We start from the raw sequence: 18,809 nt of genomic DNA, 5'->3' as shown, positions 1-18,809 counted from the left end.
TCTGGGATTCGAACGACGTAATTCAGAAAATGAATTTGATATACCATTTTTATTTATGCCGTAAGTTTATTGTAATTTGAATAATCATTATTATTATTTACCATATTTGTTGTTTAGTTTTAATATACAACCATTACCACAAGTTAGACCTCCACCAACGGATTTGAATGAAGTTTTCAGGATGATAGATGAAATAATGTAAGTTTAATATTATAATGAATAATATTGTTATTTTCTAACATTAAAAATATTAGTTATAGTAGTGACGAAAACGACGAAGAAATGTCTGAAATATATTCACCTGAAGTATCATCTGATGAAGATTTTTAATAATGTAAATAGATATTATGTTTATGTAAATAGATCAATAAACAATGTCAATAGTTTTTTTTTTTTAAATTATTATGAATTTTTATTTTACAAGTATATATTAGGTACAATATTCAATACAAACTTCTAACAGCATTTTGTCATCTTCTACAAAGTCTTCGCCCCAAATATATTTTTCTATTGCTTCAAGACATACATCGTTGGTTTCTTCACCGCCCCAAAAGTCGACTTGATTTGGTTTATCTATAATAGTAAATATTTTTATACAAAATGAATAAAACAATAATAAAATGAACATACCAATTGTTCGGTGTTGATGAACACAATCTTCAGATATATGGTTAACATCGTTCCTAGTCTATAACAGCATAGTATAACGTCGGTAAGGTAAGTGCTACAATATTAAACAATATTATGACATACTAACTTCATCTACTGAAATATTTTCTTCTGGGCTGAATAAATTACTGTAATAAACCCGTCTTGGTGTATTTGATAGCTACAAAATTTATTTTTTTTTTAATTATATATATATATATAATATGATATATACGTAATTAAACTGACCATTATATCCAACTCGCCATTTGCTATAAAATCAATAAATCCTGTTGAAATGTCCTGTGTATTGATGGTAGATTCTTTGCTGTTGTTGTACGACATTTGAAAAAAAAAAAAAAAAAAGAAATGATAAAACGATTTTTAAAAAAGATAAAATAATTGTTTTAAGCAAGAGCGTTCAGAAATGCACTAACAGTGCACTATAGCTTAGGTATCATGTTTAAGAGAAAGAAATTACATCGTCATACGAGGGGGGGTATAAAATTGCTAAGACAGCATTTAAGCAAAAATCTTGGAAACGTTGAATTTTGAAATGTGTACAAAAATTATTATTATTTGGCTTGATCATTGTTAAATGCGTTAGTAACGATTTGACAGTCATTGTCTCAGGTTAGCTATCTCTTTATCTGTATATTTTGTTCATATTCAAAATGTTTAAGTGCGAACAGTGTGAACATACTTTTTCGCGGAAAGACATTTTAACCAGGCATTTAAAGCGGCATAATAAAATTGAGCAATTTAAGTGTATTATTTGTGGCAATTTATTTTGCAGAAAGGACGCTCTCAGAAGACATGAGAAAAGTATTCATGGTGAGTAAATTTCATAGTCATACAATAGAATATTAGGATTCTATAGATGAAAATTATTGTTTTTATCATTATACAAAGATAAGATTAGTACGTACATGATATATTCAATACCGCGGATCCGATGAACATGTAGCTGTCAGTTTTGTTTACATTATTTGACCGGTGTACCGTGACAGTCGTCATCAACGGATGATAATCTTTTTTTTTTTTACTTAATATACGGTATCCGATTACTTGTTTGATAATCAATGCAATCTGTGCGTTTTAAGGGGTTTAGTATATACAACTATACGTACATGCTTGTAGTATAAAAACAATATAACGCATTTAATTCGAGTTTGAAATAATAAAATATTGTTCCATTTTAGGTTTGTTAAACAGTAATGCACATCCAGTTACACGTACAGCGGCAATTGCAAGTAAGAATTATATACATCTATGTATTATATTTTATATATTATGATATCACTTTTATAGATATCGATGGTGTAGCAGTATTGGATACGGTTGCAAAAAGTGGATTGCGTGAAAGTATGTATTTATATAGTAAATATATCATGTTTAATTAAAAATTTTATTATAGGTGATAACAACGCGTTTGATGATAATTTAATGTATGAAGACAGTAATGATGGCTATTGTATTGATGTGTTGGATAAGGTCGAACATAATGAAATGTGTAAAAGTATGTTATATTAAATATGTATATCTTGAATCACCAATTTATTTATTTTTTTTTTTTTTTTTTTTTTTTAGGCAATAACAATATTACATTTGAAGACGACAATGATTGTTATTGTATTGATGTATTAGATAAAGCGGAATATAATGGATTATGCAAAAGTATTATATATTTATATAATATCATAAATATATATTGATTTTATTTATTTTTTTTTTAGCTGATAATGATGAAATGATTGAAATAGCCCCAAATATTTTAGTCGAGAATAAACAAGCTGAATGTTCAAAACAAAGTACATATACATATATAATATGAATAGATCTTTTTTTTTTTTTTATAAAACTTATAAATTATTTAGGTAAACGTGTACATAACGAAAATTCAAATGGAGTCGCTAAAAAGAAACGTATGGAAACGATTACATCATCGACATTTGTTGAAACAAAGTCAGCGTTTGACGGATTGTGCAAAGAATATTTTAAAAAAAACCCTGATTGTATTAAAAAAGTTAGAGATTTTTTAGACAATTCAAAGCCAGAGATATATGCTATACTAATCAATTCAATTAAAAACTCTCCTGTAAAGTATAATATTAAATTAGAGGCCACATATATTATACCTAATACAGATACGAAAGAAAATAGAGCATTTAAAACAAGATCAAGATCATTATTTCAATCAGACGATGTCAACAATGTTTTAGAATCAGATTTTATTGAGATCTTACAAGAACAAGAAGATATGGAACTTAAGGGCAGTGGCTTTTCATTAGAGAGTATAGACGGTATTATATTAAACGTAAATGTATATAAACCATTAGGAGGTTCGTCTTATATACCACTTCCGGCATTTATAGAGAGGAAAAAGGCAACAATTAACGTTTTAAACTTTGACGAAAAATGCTTTAAATATAGCATTTTAGCCAAACTAGTAAATCCTGTTCATGCTGAAAGAATAGGATCTAATTATGTTGAAGTAGAGAACAGGTATAATTTTAAAAATGTAAATTTCCCGGCTTCATTAAACGATGTTGTAAAATTTGAAAAAACAAATAAAGTTTCAGTTAATATATATAGTTTAAAAAACGGAGAGCTCAAATATAAAAATAACGTAAAAAAAAAAAATTCAAAAAGAATAAATTATACCACAACAAAACCTGAACAAACTATAGTTTATCCAGTAAAAGTATGCGAGGAAGAACTTGATGATCATCATGATTTATTATTATTTGGCGATGGGACGGGAAAACAGCATTATTGTCGTATAACAAATTTAGCAAAGTTAATCGGAGCGCAACTAACAAAAAACGGACACGCTATGTCATTATGTAAACGGTGTTTTAAGACCTACTTTGGTGTTAACCGTTGCGGGGTTACCGCAGAACAACGCCTTAATAACCACAAATTAAATTGTAATAAAAATAAGCCACTAATACCATTATTACCACGTCCTAATACGTACATGAAGTTTGAAAATTGGGAACGTACACGCAAACATCCATTTTCAATTTATGCAGACTTTGAATCAATATTAGAAAAAAATAGTAATAATGATTCAAATAATACAAACATTATTCACCATCATGATGTCATGAGTTATTGCTATTATGTCAAGCCGAGTGATGATATACCAAAAGAATTGTTAGACAAATATGATATAGAGATGGGACCAGTTGTGTTCAGAGGAGATTCGAGTTTTAACAGAGGTGATGTTGCAAAGAAATTTATGGAAGAAATTGTTAAAGTTGCCCTTAAAATAGAAAAAATATTTAACGTCAATGTGCCGATTGTAATGACTGATGAAAATAAAAAAAATCATCAAAATGTCGTCGCTCAAGGATCATGTCCATTATGTAAATCGAAATTTATCAAAACTCAAAATAATGCTGTTAAAGATCATGATCATTTGACTGGAAAGTACAGAGGGACTGTATGCAGTAAATGTAATTTATTAATGGAAAAGCCTAGTTTCGTTCCATTTTTTTTTCATAACCTTTCCGGTTATGATTCACATTTTATTGTCACGCAGCTAGGTTTTAATACAAAATCGATTACCGTTATACCAAATCCCGAAGAGAAATTAATATCCTTTACAAAATACATATCAAATACTTTTCAAATTCGTTTTGTTGACATTTTTCGTTTTATGTCAACTAGTTTGGAGAAACTGGTAAATAATTTAGCTAAAGGAGATACATTAAAATTTAGAGATACCAGAAGAGTGTTTAATAATAATGATATTGAACTGGTAACCAGGAAAGGTGTATATTGTTATGAGTATACGGATAGTTGGGAGAAATTAAGTGAAACGGCACTACCATCAAAAGAACACTTTTACAGTACATTACACGAATCGCATATTGACGATGCAGATTATGAACATGCAATACGGGTATGGGAACACTTTAATTTAAAAACCCTTGGTGAATACAGTGACTTGTATATCAAAGTTGATGTGATGCTTCTCTGCGATGTTTTCGAAAACTTTCGAGACTTATGTTTGGTTACGTATGGTTTGGATCCTAATTACTATTATACTGCACCTGGGATGTCGTTTGACTGTTGTTTGAAGATAACTGAGGTACAGTTAGAACTTTTGTCGGATTATGATCAATTATTAATGACTGAAGCCGCAATTCGAGGGGGTCTCACACAAGCAAGTATGCGATATGCTCAGGCGAACAACAACAAGGTTCCCGATTATGACTCCACAAAGCCAGATTCGTGGATTGCATACCTGGACGCAACAAATCTGTTTGTACTGTTTTTTTTTTTTTTTTTTTACATAAAACATTGTTACAACATTGTTTTTTTTTTTTTTTTTAGCTACGGTTGGGCTATGAGTAAATATATGCCAAAGGACGGATTTTCATGGTATGAGGGCAATCTAGATGTTGAAAATATTTTAAAATTGTTGGAAAGTTCAAACGAAAAATCAAACATTGGATTCTCGTTAGAAGTTGACATATTATATCCTCAATCGTTGCATGACGAGCATAACGAGTTACCGTATCTTCCAGAGAGGATGGTTCCCCCTGGATCAAAAATAAAAAAAACTCATTGCCAATTTACAACATAAAAAAAAATATGTTGTTCATTATATGGCATTGAAACAAGCTCTCAAAGCGGGATTAATACTGGAAAAGGTAATAATTGTTTACAGTTATTTATTATTAAAAATTGTTTGAATTAATTTTTTTTGTTTAGGTGCATCGAGTTTTAAAATTTAATCAATCACCATGGCTTCAAAAATATATTGAGTTGAATACTAAAATGAGAATGAACGCATTAAATGATTTTGAGAGAGATTTTTTTAAATTAATGAACAATGCAGTATTTGGTATGTGTTTTTTTTTTTTTTTTTTTTTTTTATCATACCTTTTTCTTAAATTTGTCTTAACTTTACAGGGAAGACTATGGAAAATGTAAGAAATAGATTAAAAATGAAACTCGTTTCGGATGAAAAAACGTGTTCTAAGTTAATTAACCGAAATACGTTTAAGGACATTACAATTTATAACGAAAACCTAGCGGTAATACATTTGGATATAGATGAATTGAAATTTGATAAACCAATATACGTAGGGATGGCGATTTTGGATATATCAAAGACATTAATTTATGATTTTCATTATAACTCTATGGTTAAAAGTTATAGTTCAAATATTCAACTGATGTATACGGATACAGGTACATATTATATACATATATTACATAAAGGTTTATTAACTAATAAATAATTTTTTTTTTTTTTTTTTTTTTCAGATTCATTGATATATTATATAAAGACATCTGATTTCTACGCTGATTTGTTGAATAACCCTGATCTTTTAAATCGTATGGATACTTCAAACTTACCGATCAATCATCCATGCTATTGTATCGACAGGAAGAAATTACCTGGGACTTTCACTGACGAAGCGAATGGAAAAGCTATCACAGAGTTTGTTGCACTACGATCTAAATCATATGCATATAATCTATCGGGTGTAGAAAAAATTAAAGCGAAAGGTGTCAGAGGTCATGTCGTTAAAAATCATATGAGTTTAGCAGATCATAAACAATGTTTATTTTTCAACGGCACAACGGTTGATAGTGATACTGGTAGAGGCATAGCTATAAAACAATTCGAGTTGTTTAAATCTACAGGTCACACGCCTTCAACAAAACAGTATACACCGTTTCGAGTAAACATATCACTAAGATCTTTTAAACATCAGATGAAATCAATTTCAACAGTTAAATTAGCTTTAAACCGATCGGACGATAAGAGGATAGTCCTAGAAAACCAAATTAATACCTTGGCTCATGGACATTACAGTTTAGAGTGAGTTGAGATAAATAGATATTATCATTCTTTATATAATAATAATCTAATTATATCTATGTTGCAGTCAAGAAGAGGAGCATTTAACTAACACACAATCATGAAGTCTTCATTATAATTGATTTATTATTTGTGCGTCATTAAAACAGTATATAATGTATATCAATTATAAAAAAAAAAAAAACTGTATATAATGTAAAATATAATTTAAACTATATGTAAACTGTATATATATATAATGTAAAATATAATATATACATAATGAAAAAAAAAATTATAATCTTAAATTATCAATATACCATTTTTTTAAGGCAAATGCTTTATTCAATGTACATTTTAATGGATTGAAATCTTTATGAAAACTACAGCATGGTAGTGATTGTAAAATCAATGAACAAATCCGAGGACATTCGAAGAGTTCCAAGTCGTAGACGGTGGCGTGCGACATAAGGTCGATGATTAACCGTTGTTTTTGCAAACCTTTAACGTAAATTCTTTCGAATTTGATCGATTCTAATATTTTATGTATTTCTTCATAATCCACATCACCATAATCCGGAGACAAACCGTGATGCAGCCGTTGCAACCAACTGTTTACACTTCGACTTTTTGCATCTTGTTTTAAAGATGTATTTTTAAATATCCAGTGTTGATTGTACAATGTCTCAGTGTCTACTATAGACATTTCTTTAATAAACCACTTGTTGTTGACTCCGACAACGCACTGAACGTCCAAGATAGCCGACATGATTGCAGATGAATTAATAATTTTATGTACCGAACAGATTCACTTCTGAGCTAGCACTGGAACTATTTTTTAATATCTCTCTTATTTATCCATGAATTATGAGAATCGTCAAATCCCACCCACTTGACATATATCTGATTCCCCTTCTTTCGTACAATTTTTTCGATTAAATAATCATTAGGATAATTTGTTTTAGATATCTCTTCGTTATAAAAACAACCGGCTATTGGATCATCATTATAATCATGTAACTGATAAGTTGGCGGTATTGTTTTGTTTATTTTTACTATTGTGAATATTTCTGTTGACCAATTGGGTAAAAATCCTTTTGAAAAAACTCCTTTGTGAGTGCTTATTCGAACTTTATCGCCAACACAAAATTTTACTTTTTTATTTGTGATTGCGCGTTGTTTCAAATTCACTAGTGAAGGATTTTCTTCTGCCTGCAATGGTGTCATACCGATCGTTCTATGCCTTGTATTGTTGTAATTATCTATCAGCATGGGTAAAATAGATATCCATTTATGTGAACCTCGAGCAGTAAACTCTCTATACATGTTTGTTTTCAGAGTGCGATTAAACCTTTCAACAAAGCAGGCTTTTGTTGTAGAATAGGTGCTATACTTTTTTATATTGTACTTTGTCATTAACGTATCGAATTTTAAATTATAAAATTCTTTTCCATTGTCCACCTGCAGCAGTTTTGGTGATCTATCAATAAGTATTTTTGACATGGCACCGGTCACTTCACAAGCCGTTTTTGTTTTTAATGGAATAGCCCAGGCGAATTTCGTGAAGCAGTCAATCACACAGAGAATATACTTGTATCCATTGTTTTTCTTTGAAAGTGGTATCATCTCGACCAAGTCTGCCTGCCATAAATCGTTTTTTCCGTACACATTTACTGTTCGTCTTGTATAATTTTTCCTAGCCGGTCTGTGAAGTTCGATTGCTATATCACGTTTAGACATTAGGTATTTTCTTTGTTATACCGGATTCATAGAGTTCTTCAAAAATAGATAATATTTCGTTTGAAACTCCGGTGTTTCCCGCAGATTGAGAGGCTAAAAGAAGTCTTAATCTATCAACCAACTCATTCGGATCATTCCAATATACTAAATTATGCGTTTGTAATTGCACACCGGTCCCCGAGGAAAATAGCTTACAAATAATTTGTTTATACTTTGCACCACCTTGCTTAATTTTTGTACCGTCCAGCGTTAAATGTGCCGATGTTTGAATAAGTATTGATTTATATGTATTTAAATCACTATCAGTATATTGCATTGGATATCTAGAAAACAATAACTCAACAAGCCCCGGTGTTAGCTGATAAGATGAATCATTGATAATTATTTCATTGTTTTTAAATTTTACTTCTTCATGACCTAATTTAATAACACCATCAGATTTTTTTCTTGGACCATATATTTTATCTTTCTCACATTCTTCTAATGACCGGTAAGTTCCCGTCCGATTATCGGTAGCTAAATCTTCAACTGCATTAGAAATGTCATTATCATTACCTGCTTCGGAAGTTTGTGGTGTTGGCGATTGGTGATGTAATTTGTTCAGAGGCTCGATTATTGGTTTAAATGTTTGTGATACATAAGATTGAATATCGGCATCACCTCTTTTTAATGCTTCAAATTTACGTTTAATGTTTTCCTTAGCAATAACTAATTCGTTTAACACTGTACTATCGTCTCCCATGGTTAATGACGTACTATAGTGTTTTATACAACGACAAACGTGTCAAAACCGTGTCGATATCGTCCGTTGTCACGTTCACAGTCCTTACTTATTACGACGAAATTGAATCTCCCCTTACTCCAACACAAAGTACAAAACTCTTTAAACTCGGGATAATTCATATCACCAGAGCAGTGTTCCATGTAAACGTGTTTTAAATTAGTCTCATCTTGCTTGAATAATATTATCATGTTGCTATTATCTCGAATAAGTTGTTTTGGTATGCGTGCGAATGATTGCGCCAGATAGAAACATCAATGTTGTTATGTCTACAGCGTGTGTAGTAAGAACGTACAATATTCTGATTTTCACATAAAATATCGTCAAATATAAAAACAGAATCTGGTAATGCTTTTTCTGGAGGGATAACCTCATCGTTTTCATGAAAAGTGAATAACTGTACTCCCTCCACATCTTTTAAAATGTCACAAAGCATTTTATATTTAGGCTGTTCGAGTGTTTTAGAGTATATATAAACGTTATGAAATCGTATACCATTGATATTAATCAATAAAGCATAAATTAAATTTGTTTTACCACATCCAGAAGGACCAACAACTAAAGCACGACAGGTATTTGGTAAAAGCGCTCCATGTCTTGATTCACGAGTCGTAGGTGGGTCGATATTTTCCACTGTAAGTTTTATTTGTTGATCGACAAACTTCATTATAATATAATGATTATGTATAAATAGCTGTGTAATCTTTGTAATCTGACCATTACACGATGTCACCCGTTCGAAGAAACAACAAGAATAAAGGCGGAGGTATAATTAACACTCTTATAAACAAATTACCGTTTGAACTTCATTTACCAGGTAATTATAAATTCTACCACACACACACACACATAACCTAACCATATCACTTTACAAGTTTATAGTTTTTATTTATCATTTTAGGTTATCAGTACTGCGGTCCGGGGACAAAATTGAGAAAACGGTTGGATCGTGGTGATAAAGGTATCAATCCTTTAGATTCGGCGTGTAAAGAACATGATATCGCTTATGATCACAGCAAATCTTTGACAGATCGTCAAAAAGCAGATTATATATTAGAAAATAGGGCTTGGAATAGATTCAAGTCAAAAGACTCAAATTTAAAAGAAAAGGCTGCAGCGTGGTTAGTCACAACGGGCATGAAGGCAAAACGTAAAATTGGGGCAGGATGTGGATTCAAAGCTGCTATAAAGGCGGCTAAAAATGTACTCAAAAAAAATATTAATGAAAAAAACATGATGAAATTAACAAAAAAATGTGTTGCGGCAGCTAAAAAAATATTTCGTAAAAACGGCAAGAAAACTCGAGTACCTCGTGTCATACCTATACCGAAAACTGGTGGTATGTTACCGTTGATACCAATTTTTGCTGGCTTATCTGCGCTCGGAGCGCTAACGGGTGGCATTGCTAACGTTGTAAAAACCGTTAGTGAATAGAAATGAACCTTCACATTTGGGCAGAGGATTATATCTCGCACCTAATAAAGGCGGTTCGTATAAAATAGAGAAAGGAAAAGGACTATATCTCGCTCCACACGGAGGTGGTTCGTATAAAAGAAAGGGCACCCGTAAATCTTTAAAGAAAACTCCAAAACGGCAAAAAAACTAATTTCTACGTTACCCAAAAGAGCGCTGTATGATTACGAGATTATAAAACATGCGTGCATAATGAAAATACCTCATTTCATCGGAGTGTTTTCTAGAGATAGGTTACCTTCACGACCAAAGCATAAAGAATCAGCGGTTATCAATTTGGACATTGAAAAAAGTACAGGAACTCATTGGGTAGCGTATAAAAAAATTGGAAAACAAGTTAATACTACGACAGTTTTGGTAATCTACCACCTCCACTAGAACTACAGTCGTACCTCAGTGGATGTAACATACAGTATAATTACACTAGGCATCAACGTTATAACACATATAATTGCGGGCATTTGTGTTTGAAATTTTTATCATGTACACGATAACATTAAATGGTAATTCCAGCGAAATGTCATGTGATATTTTTCCACCGTTAGAAGTAAAAAATACATCGCAGCTGTGTCTTTTAAGCCTGCAAACACATAATTCTATACCAAACATAGAACCGGATTGTAATACGATAGGATTTCGCAATTCGCTCGGCAAATGTGTAAATGTAACTATACCAACGGGATCATATGAAATAATTATTTTGGAGTCAACGATTCAAAAACTCTTACCAAATCATGTTACTTTGTTTCAACTCAAGGCTGATAGCAGCACATTAAAATGTTCAATGACGTGTAGTCATGATATTGATTTCACGATTGAACATAATATATCCAAAATATTAGGTTTTGAAAATAAAGTTTACTCTGAACACACAAAGCATGAATCTGAACGGATAGTTAACATAATGAAAGTTAACTGTATAAAAATAGATTGCAATTTAATTTCTGGTTCATTCAGTAATGGTATACCGAGCCAGACGATACACGAGTTTTTCCCTTCTTCGCCGCCTGGACATAAAATCATTGAAGTTCCAAAACATTTAGTTTTCTACCGGCTTAATTCCACGTCTATAAGTAAAGTAAATATAGTGCTAAGAGATCAAGATAATAACTTAATCAATTTAAGAGGGGAGCCAATCACAATTCGTTTACAAATTAAACATAAAGATGGCTATTAAGTTCAACAGTTATATAAAAAGAAATGTTATCAAGAAAATCAATAGTTCTACTAGCAAGATTAATACGTCAAGACGTACACCGATTGTAAAGAAACTAACCAAAAACAATCTATCATTTCTACGCTCTTTAAAAGTTCTATAATCATGGATGAAATGTATTTGGACGTAGCTGGCGGATATGAAGAAGATTGCAAAATAACTCAAATGCAGTACCACTCTTTCCTTCCGTATTCGACTACAGCTTTATCCAATAACGATGAAATTAGAATATCTATTCAAAATATGGACGCTTACACTTTGCCTTGCGAGAGCTATCTTTACATTGAAGGTAAATTAAATATACCTGCAGATATTACAGCAGAGAAGGGTGAATTCAACTTTACAAATAATGGCTTAGCGTTTTTATTTTCTGAAATCCGATATGAAATTAACGGAGTGGAAATACAAAAATTAAAATCTCCTGGAATATCTTCGAGTCTTAAAGGTTTTTGCTCGCACACTCCGAGTGAATTGAACAATCTACAAAATGCTGCTTGGGACGTAGATATGGATGCCAGTGAAAATAAACATTTCATGTTAAATAACAAATTCGCTGGTTGTATCCCGCTCAAACACTTGTTTGGATTTTGTGAAGATTATAAAAAAATACTACTCAACTGTAATCAACAAATAATTTTAAACAGATCATCTACAGATTTTGATGCGTTGTATGTTTTGACGACAACTCCTAATGAAGAACTTAAAAAAGTAGCCATTGAATTAAATAAAATTATCTGGAAGATGCCCATCATCAGAGTTAGTGATAAAGAAAAAATAAAACTGTTAAAAGTATTAGACTCTCGTAAACCAGTTGCGTGTGCGTTCAGAAATTGGGACTTGTGCGAGTATCCAGTTCTCTCTCAGAACACTTCTCATTCGTGGACGGTAAAATCAAGCAGTTTGTTGGAGAAACCTAGATTTGCATTAATCGGACTTCAAACCGATCGAAAAAATAATTTATTTAATCCATCAGGACGATTCGATCACTGCTATTTGAAAAACCTAAAAGATGTAAACTCTGAAGTATATCCATATGAAGATTTTCGTGCAGATTTCACAAACAATGTTACGGCTATATTGTACAAGGCATATGCTGAATTCCAGAAATCGTACTACGAGAGAGAGTATAGTGACCCTTTACTTCCTAAAAATATTTTTCAACAATTTGTACCAATCGTAGTCGTGGATTTATCACGACAGAATGACAACGTAAAATCATCGACTGTAGATTTACGAATTGAATTCGAAACAGACAAGGCCATTCCAGCAAAAACCGCAGCTTATTGTCTCATTTTACACGATCAAATTATAACTTATAACCCTTTTAATGGTGATGTAAAGAAATTGTAAATAGTTTGTAAAAATAAAAAACTTTTTTTTTTAAAAAAAAATTATGATGTTTTTATTTAATTATTCGCCATATTAAAATATAATTATAAACATTTTTTTTTTTTCTGATTGTATTACAATAAAATATTACATAATAAATTATTTCAAATAACTTAATCTACGGCTTGCCTTTGCCCTTTCACGCGCTACAAATGCTCTTGTCCTCGGTCTGTTGACTTCAGACTAAAACAAAAAAAAAAAGTTGTTTAAGTATACAACATTATGTAAAATATATTAGTATTACCTCAGTTTCGGGTGAAGAAGATAACCAGCCCCTTGCCAATTGTTTGAGTGCTTTAATCTTTAAATCTGCTATTAAGCAAGTACCTTGGACTGAAATACGTTCTTTCAATTTCTTGACCTCAATGTGCTCCAGATAATCCTCAACATCGCTTATTTTTGTATCTTTGGGTAACGGCATTTCTTTCCCCAGAAACATTGAAATCTTACAGGCCTGAAGCAATGAAGCGGATCGAACATACATATTTTTCATCTGAATAACTTCTTCCATGGCATCGCTCAATTGTAAAATCTTTTTAACATTCTCCTTAGTCAACTGCACATTCTGGTCTTGCTGCAAGCATTTGATTGACAGAATATTGACACCGTTGAATTCCTCTATTGACATCAATTTAAACTCCTTTAACAGTAAGTGCGATGGAAGTCTAAAGTTTACGTTGTTAAGAAGTGTATTTATGGATTGAAACAATTCAACAATCATTTTCACGCACTGAGAGTTACTTGTAATACAAACAACACAATTAAACAAAAGTTCCGGATCTAAGCCAATATGTAAATAAACATTGCTATCAATAAAGAATGTGTTACAATCGATCAGATTATTAGCCATTATGTAACACTGAAGGTTAAACGCAGAAATTGTTACTTAATGTTACTTGTTAACTTGAAGAGCGGGTTACGACTGACTTGTCATATGGTCGTGTCATCCTTTTTATGCAGTGCTATCGAGCGCTTGTTTAGAGCGGGGACGAATCCCTACTCTTAAGTCAGGGTGGGAGTAAAAACTCATATGATATAAAACATGATTATGGAAGGAAACATAGTCTGGGTATTGATAACGTATTGAATAACAAATATTATGATATAAGAAATATTTATTATTATTATTATCATTAACAAGATTTTATTAATAATTATAAAAAGACTTTTGTATTGGAGTGAGTAGATTGTTCTGCTGACTTGCCATCTATGAAGTCGGAAAGAGATGGTGGGGGATTATGGTCTGTTAAAATACGTAGGACCATCATTTTCATCGACAGCCTATAAAATTAATAATAATAATTTTTTTTTTCTCATAAAAATTATATATATATATATATATACGATATACGTGTATCGTCCTTGGTATAGTTTTCCGAATCGGAGCCCATGCTGCCTCTAATGGATTCATCGAATTTGTTACTAAATATTCTCTGAATCCCCTTTCCTCGTCAGCACCCTAAGAATAAAATAAAATTTAGTACTTGAATATTTTATTGGTTTCATTTATAGTTACTCGTGACTGTGAAGGATCGTCTTCATTATATTTCATCAACGGAGACATACTTGAGTATCTTGGTGGTGAAGGTTGTAGCATTTCCACATCAAAGGTTTCAGAATAAAACTAAAATTAACAAAAATCAGTAATCGTAATAAAAATATGTACAATATGTTTCACCTTTAATTCCTCAGCATCGTGCATCTCATTTCTCTTGGTTGGTGAAATAAATTCTGCCGGTGCATCAACTGTCTAATTTAATGCATATGTTAAATATTTTTATTAATAATTTCAAAATATATTCTTACTTTTAACGAATTTCTCGATTTTGTCATCCAATTGATTGCAAGCTGTTCAGTTGCGAATAATATTATTTGGGTTAAAAAACTCTGTTTGTTCTTTTGTATATGTTTCGCGATTAATTCAATATGAATTCCTCTGATTATTGATATAACTTCATCGAGTGTAGCGGATTTATCAATATTAAAATCTGTTTTAAAGTATTCGGATATTTGTTCGAGTTGATTTAAAATATTAGGTCTTACGATATTGATTTTTCTTTATACGGTTTCAAAAATCATCCACTCTAAATCTTGAATTGTCATAAGATCTCTTCTATTCAATAAAATTCTACATCCGCTTGTTTCTTTAGACTCTACGACTAATACATGTTCTCCCTTATATACCATACTTGTGATCAAAACCGATTCACATTCCAAAAAAGTGAATTTTTTATATTTCACAGCAGGATCGAGAATATGGGATAAAATATTACCCATGAATGAATAAATACGCTTCAAGAAGTCTGGAGAAATATTAACATACCGTGCCGGTGTAATAATTCGCAGCACAATATTAAATTTATCTTTTGGATCGAATCCGATGTTTAAAAACTTGCGATTTTCAAAGTCAATTGTGAAATTACTACAATCGATGAGTTCGGACGGCGATGAAGGTGCAACATATTAATACAAACGGTTCATTTCACTTATTGGCCCTGCCATATTAATACTGATAAAGTTAAACCGAGATTTACAACTTGACACTGTTAAAACAAAACTATGACTGAATATTAGTGCTTAATAATTAATCGTCATTAATATTATTAATATTATTAATATTATTATTATTATTATTATTATTATTATTATTATGAATGGTGGGGGATGATCGAGTTCTGGAAGTTAGGTGTTAACTAGTAGTGGGGATTAGTGGTGGGGCATATATTTTGTACGTATATAGATGTATAGATATAGGTATAAAGATAATGTGTACTACGAGATAACGGCTGAGCAGTGTACCGGTTGCGGCATCTATGGTGGGGCGGGAGGTGGTGTGACGGCGGCGCTCACCATGGCTGGGCAGCGAGTGGTGGTACGGGTGTTGGTACCTTGGGTGAGTGGTAGGTCGCGGGGGTGGCGGTGGCGGTGGCGGTGGTGGCCCCCCAGGGACCCAGTTACTACTGTTATATTTTATTAATTGTACTGTTATATTAGTTGACGGCAATATACTATTTTATGTTACTTAACTATTTATTATTATTAAATCGTTAGGTACAGATGGTTTTTTATTATGGCATTAAAATAAATACGTACAATAGTTGTACCTATAGTGCTATATTTTTTATGTTATTACTTATTATAAATTATAATAATAGGTATACGTAATTGTAACCATGATTGAAATATACAAGGTTATTGCATATACCCTTCTCTACCAAATATTTGATGATAATAACAAAAATGGCAGCGTAAAGGGAGCCAATCATAATCGAGTATATATGCGCGATATTTTCCAATTTCTATGATAAGAAAAATTGATATAATTGTAATTTGTAATATCCCTATACGCAGCCATTTTGTATCTGATGATAACAATTTTTGTCGATGTGCAATAACCTTGTATATTTCAACCATGATTGTAACCTTTTTACATACCTAGATAATTAGTACATAATATCACATTTCATTAAATAAAAATATATATTCTTGTATTATATGTATTTCATGTTATTTATCTATTATCTATGAATACTAATATTTATTTAATGATTTATAGATTGTAAAAAAAATGTCTAATGATTTAATAGTTAATTTGTATTGTATTATGTTGTATTTCAATCAATTATATATTATTACAAAATAATAAATATGTACACTGTTATCGCTTGTTGGAAACGTAACATATTTTACTATCGTTTAAAATAATTAGTAAGTATCTAATAATGTATTAAACACAAATCGCATAGCTGCATTTATCATATACGTGTATATTTACGAGCGATCCGTCATAGACAAAGGTTCAGATAATAATAACCGTCGCTCCCGAACAAACAAAATCGTCGGCCGGCCGCTGACTACTAGTAGTGAGCGTGGACGCGTGGTTAAAACGTCGCGTGCTTGCGGATCCCAAAAACATCTAACAGCGCGTTCTCTCGGCCGTTGTATACGTTTCAGTTTTACCAGAACGGCCTCTAATAAAACATTAATAATGTTAAACTCGTTGGAAACAAACACATTAGGACTCAGCCAACAGCTCGAGCTAGACGTACAACAGAAATTGGTGGCAGACGCACTGTGGCAGCTGGACTAGTGCCAAAATGGAAAAGAGTATCCGAACATGCTTATACCAATAAACCATCAAGTCAGTCTCTTAAAATTAAAAGAAAACCATTTAACCCATCTGAGTTATCGCCAAAACTCCCAAAACTTCCTCATCAAATATCATATTGTGTAGATAAAAATAATCCATTAGGGTCAATCATAGTTCTAAATAATTTATTTATTTTTATTAATGACTGAGTGTACCTACACTTAATCATTTTTTAATTTTTTTAATAATAATATGTATTGTAATGTATAAAGTATAATAGGTATAGTTAAGTAATAATAGGTATTATTTATTATTTGTCAATTAGTAATTTTTTTTTTACTATCAATGTTATTTACAAACATAAGTTATAAAATATACATACATAATAATATATTTATTTACTTTTTTGTACAAAATAACACAAGTTATATTCAATAACACAAATTATATTAACACAAACATTTAAAATATGAAATATACTCCTAAACTCTGCCCGGCGGAAATTATTTACAATCAAGATGAACGTTATCACGCTGCTATCGTAAAATTGGGTGGGTCAAATGAAAGTGGTGGAGGAGTCAGCTGTCGGCATATCTAGGAGCCGCCGTGACACGATTTAAAATTTCGCCGGCGGGTGCAGAAGTGGATGATGCGGGTGCGGCGATTGCTAGGGACCAGCACCGGCGTCTAACCAATTGTCGCTGTCGGCTTCGGTCGGTGAGTACCAACCAATAGTGGCGGCGGGGGTGGAAATCACGCTACCGCCGCTGCAGCTGCTGCTGCTACCCGTTGGCGGCTTCGGCCAGTCGGGTCGGCTTCCGCCGTGCCCGGCCGATTTCTAACTGGCGCGACGTCTCTTGGACGGTCCAGCTACAGATTGGTATTGTTGATCTTGCTCAGACATCAAATTTCTTAGTTGTGGCATCACGTGTACGATATCTTTAAGGAAGACCATTGGTGTGTCTTTCGAGTATGTCGACCCGATACGTCCGCTCTCCCGCAACACGTTCAGCTGTTCACTGTCGAACAAATGACGAACGGTTAATAAATTACGTTTACTATTTCTCATTCAGTATTAAATAAACAATAGGAGAATGATTAAAAGAAAAATATTCCGTATTTGATACTTACGAATTTCCACAAAATAGCGTTATGTTTAAGTATTTGTACAAGATGTACGCGCATCTTGAGATAGTGCACGAAAACAACTGCGTTTGAATCAAGTCTTCTACGGTCACCAACAAATCTGCATATATATAAGGTGCAAAGTTTATGCTGTGGATCAGTCTTCGGTTGATTGATGCCTTATAGATCTGTGTTAAAAAAATATAAATTATACAGTATATACATTATAATAATTAAAAAATAATATAAATGTTTTGTATTCTATACAATAAAAAAGCATAAATAATAGTTTTTTGTTTTGTCAATGTTAATACCACTCTTTATAATTTAAAAACTAACAGGCCTGTAATTTTAAACCTATTTTGTTTTATTGAAGTTGATCAATTAACAAATATTGAAACAGTTGTATGAATTTTAAAAATATTCCACAAATATTGAGTTTAAGGAATAACTTTAAAACTAAATATAATTATATACATAATATGTAATTTACAGAAAAACTACACGTGGTTCTCAAATATGT

The 18,809-nt window shown here is 31.8% G+C and overlaps 5 protein-coding genes and 1 pseudogene across 6 annotated transcripts in view; 3 read left to right on the top strand and 3 right to left on the bottom strand.

Annotated features, from left to right (window-relative positions):
* Positions 1-2,219: 2,219 nt before the first annotated feature.
* Positions 2,220-5,602, top strand: LOC126552496 (uncharacterized). The gene is made up of 4 exons (XM_050207201.1): positions 2,220-4,222; positions 4,739-4,920; positions 4,993-5,175; positions 5,575-5,602. Exons 1-4 carry the CDS (start codon positions 2,576-2,578, stop codon positions 5,600-5,602), a joined length of 2,040 nt encoding a protein of 679 aa, XP_050063158.1. The 5' UTR covers positions 2,220-2,575.
* LOC126552065 (uncharacterized) lies at positions 4,760-6,575 on the top strand. The gene has a single exon (XM_050206539.1). The coding sequence runs from the start codon at positions 6,006-6,008 to the stop codon at positions 6,495-6,497; it is 492 nt and encodes a 163-aa protein (XP_050062496.1). The 5' UTR covers positions 4,760-6,005; the 3' UTR covers positions 6,498-6,575.
* A 677-nt stretch (positions 6,576-7,252) lies between these two features.
* LOC126552495 (uncharacterized) lies at positions 7,253-8,954 on the bottom strand. Its single transcript, XM_050207200.1, has 3 exons — positions 8,687-8,954; positions 8,408-8,629; positions 7,253-8,193 (listed from the first exon to the last, which is right to left on the bottom strand). The coding sequence occupies exons 1-3, from the start codon at positions 8,952-8,954 to the stop codon at positions 7,304-7,306; spliced, it is 1,380 nt and encodes a 459-aa protein (XP_050063157.1). The 3' UTR covers positions 7,253-7,303.
* A 2,833-nt stretch (positions 8,955-11,787) lies between these two features.
* On the top strand, positions 11,788-13,032 carry LOC126552494 (uncharacterized). The gene has a single exon (XM_050207199.1). It carries the CDS (start codon positions 11,788-11,790, stop codon positions 13,030-13,032), a length of 1,245 nt encoding a protein of 414 aa, XP_050063156.1.
* A 937-nt stretch (positions 13,033-13,969) lies between these two features.
* Positions 13,970-15,627, bottom strand: LOC126552029 (uncharacterized; annotated as a pseudogene).
* Positions 15,628-17,534: 1,907 nt separating this feature from the next.
* Positions 17,535-18,809, bottom strand: part of LOC114128389 (uncharacterized) — a 97,035-nt gene continuing 95,760 nt past the window's right edge. For both annotated transcript variants that reach the window (XM_050208067.1, XM_027992905.2), the window contains exons 7-8: positions 18,293-18,474; positions 17,535-18,180 (exon numbers count right to left, since the gene is read on the bottom strand). In XM_050208067.1, the coding sequence (XP_050064024.1) occupies positions 18,000-18,180; positions 18,293-18,474 (363 nt within the window). In that variant the 3' untranslated portion in view covers positions 17,535-17,999. The remainder of the gene's footprint in view (positions 18,181-18,292; positions 18,475-18,809) is intronic.

Source organism: Aphis gossypii, chromosome X (assembly GCF_020184175.1).
Source record: "Aphis gossypii isolate Hap1 chromosome X, ASM2018417v2, whole genome shotgun sequence".
Taxonomy (NCBI): domain Eukaryota; kingdom Metazoa; phylum Arthropoda; class Insecta; order Hemiptera; family Aphididae; genus Aphis; species Aphis gossypii.
The sequence above is the reverse complement of the archived record's forward strand: the minus strand, read 5'-3'. Positions and strand labels throughout refer to the sequence as shown.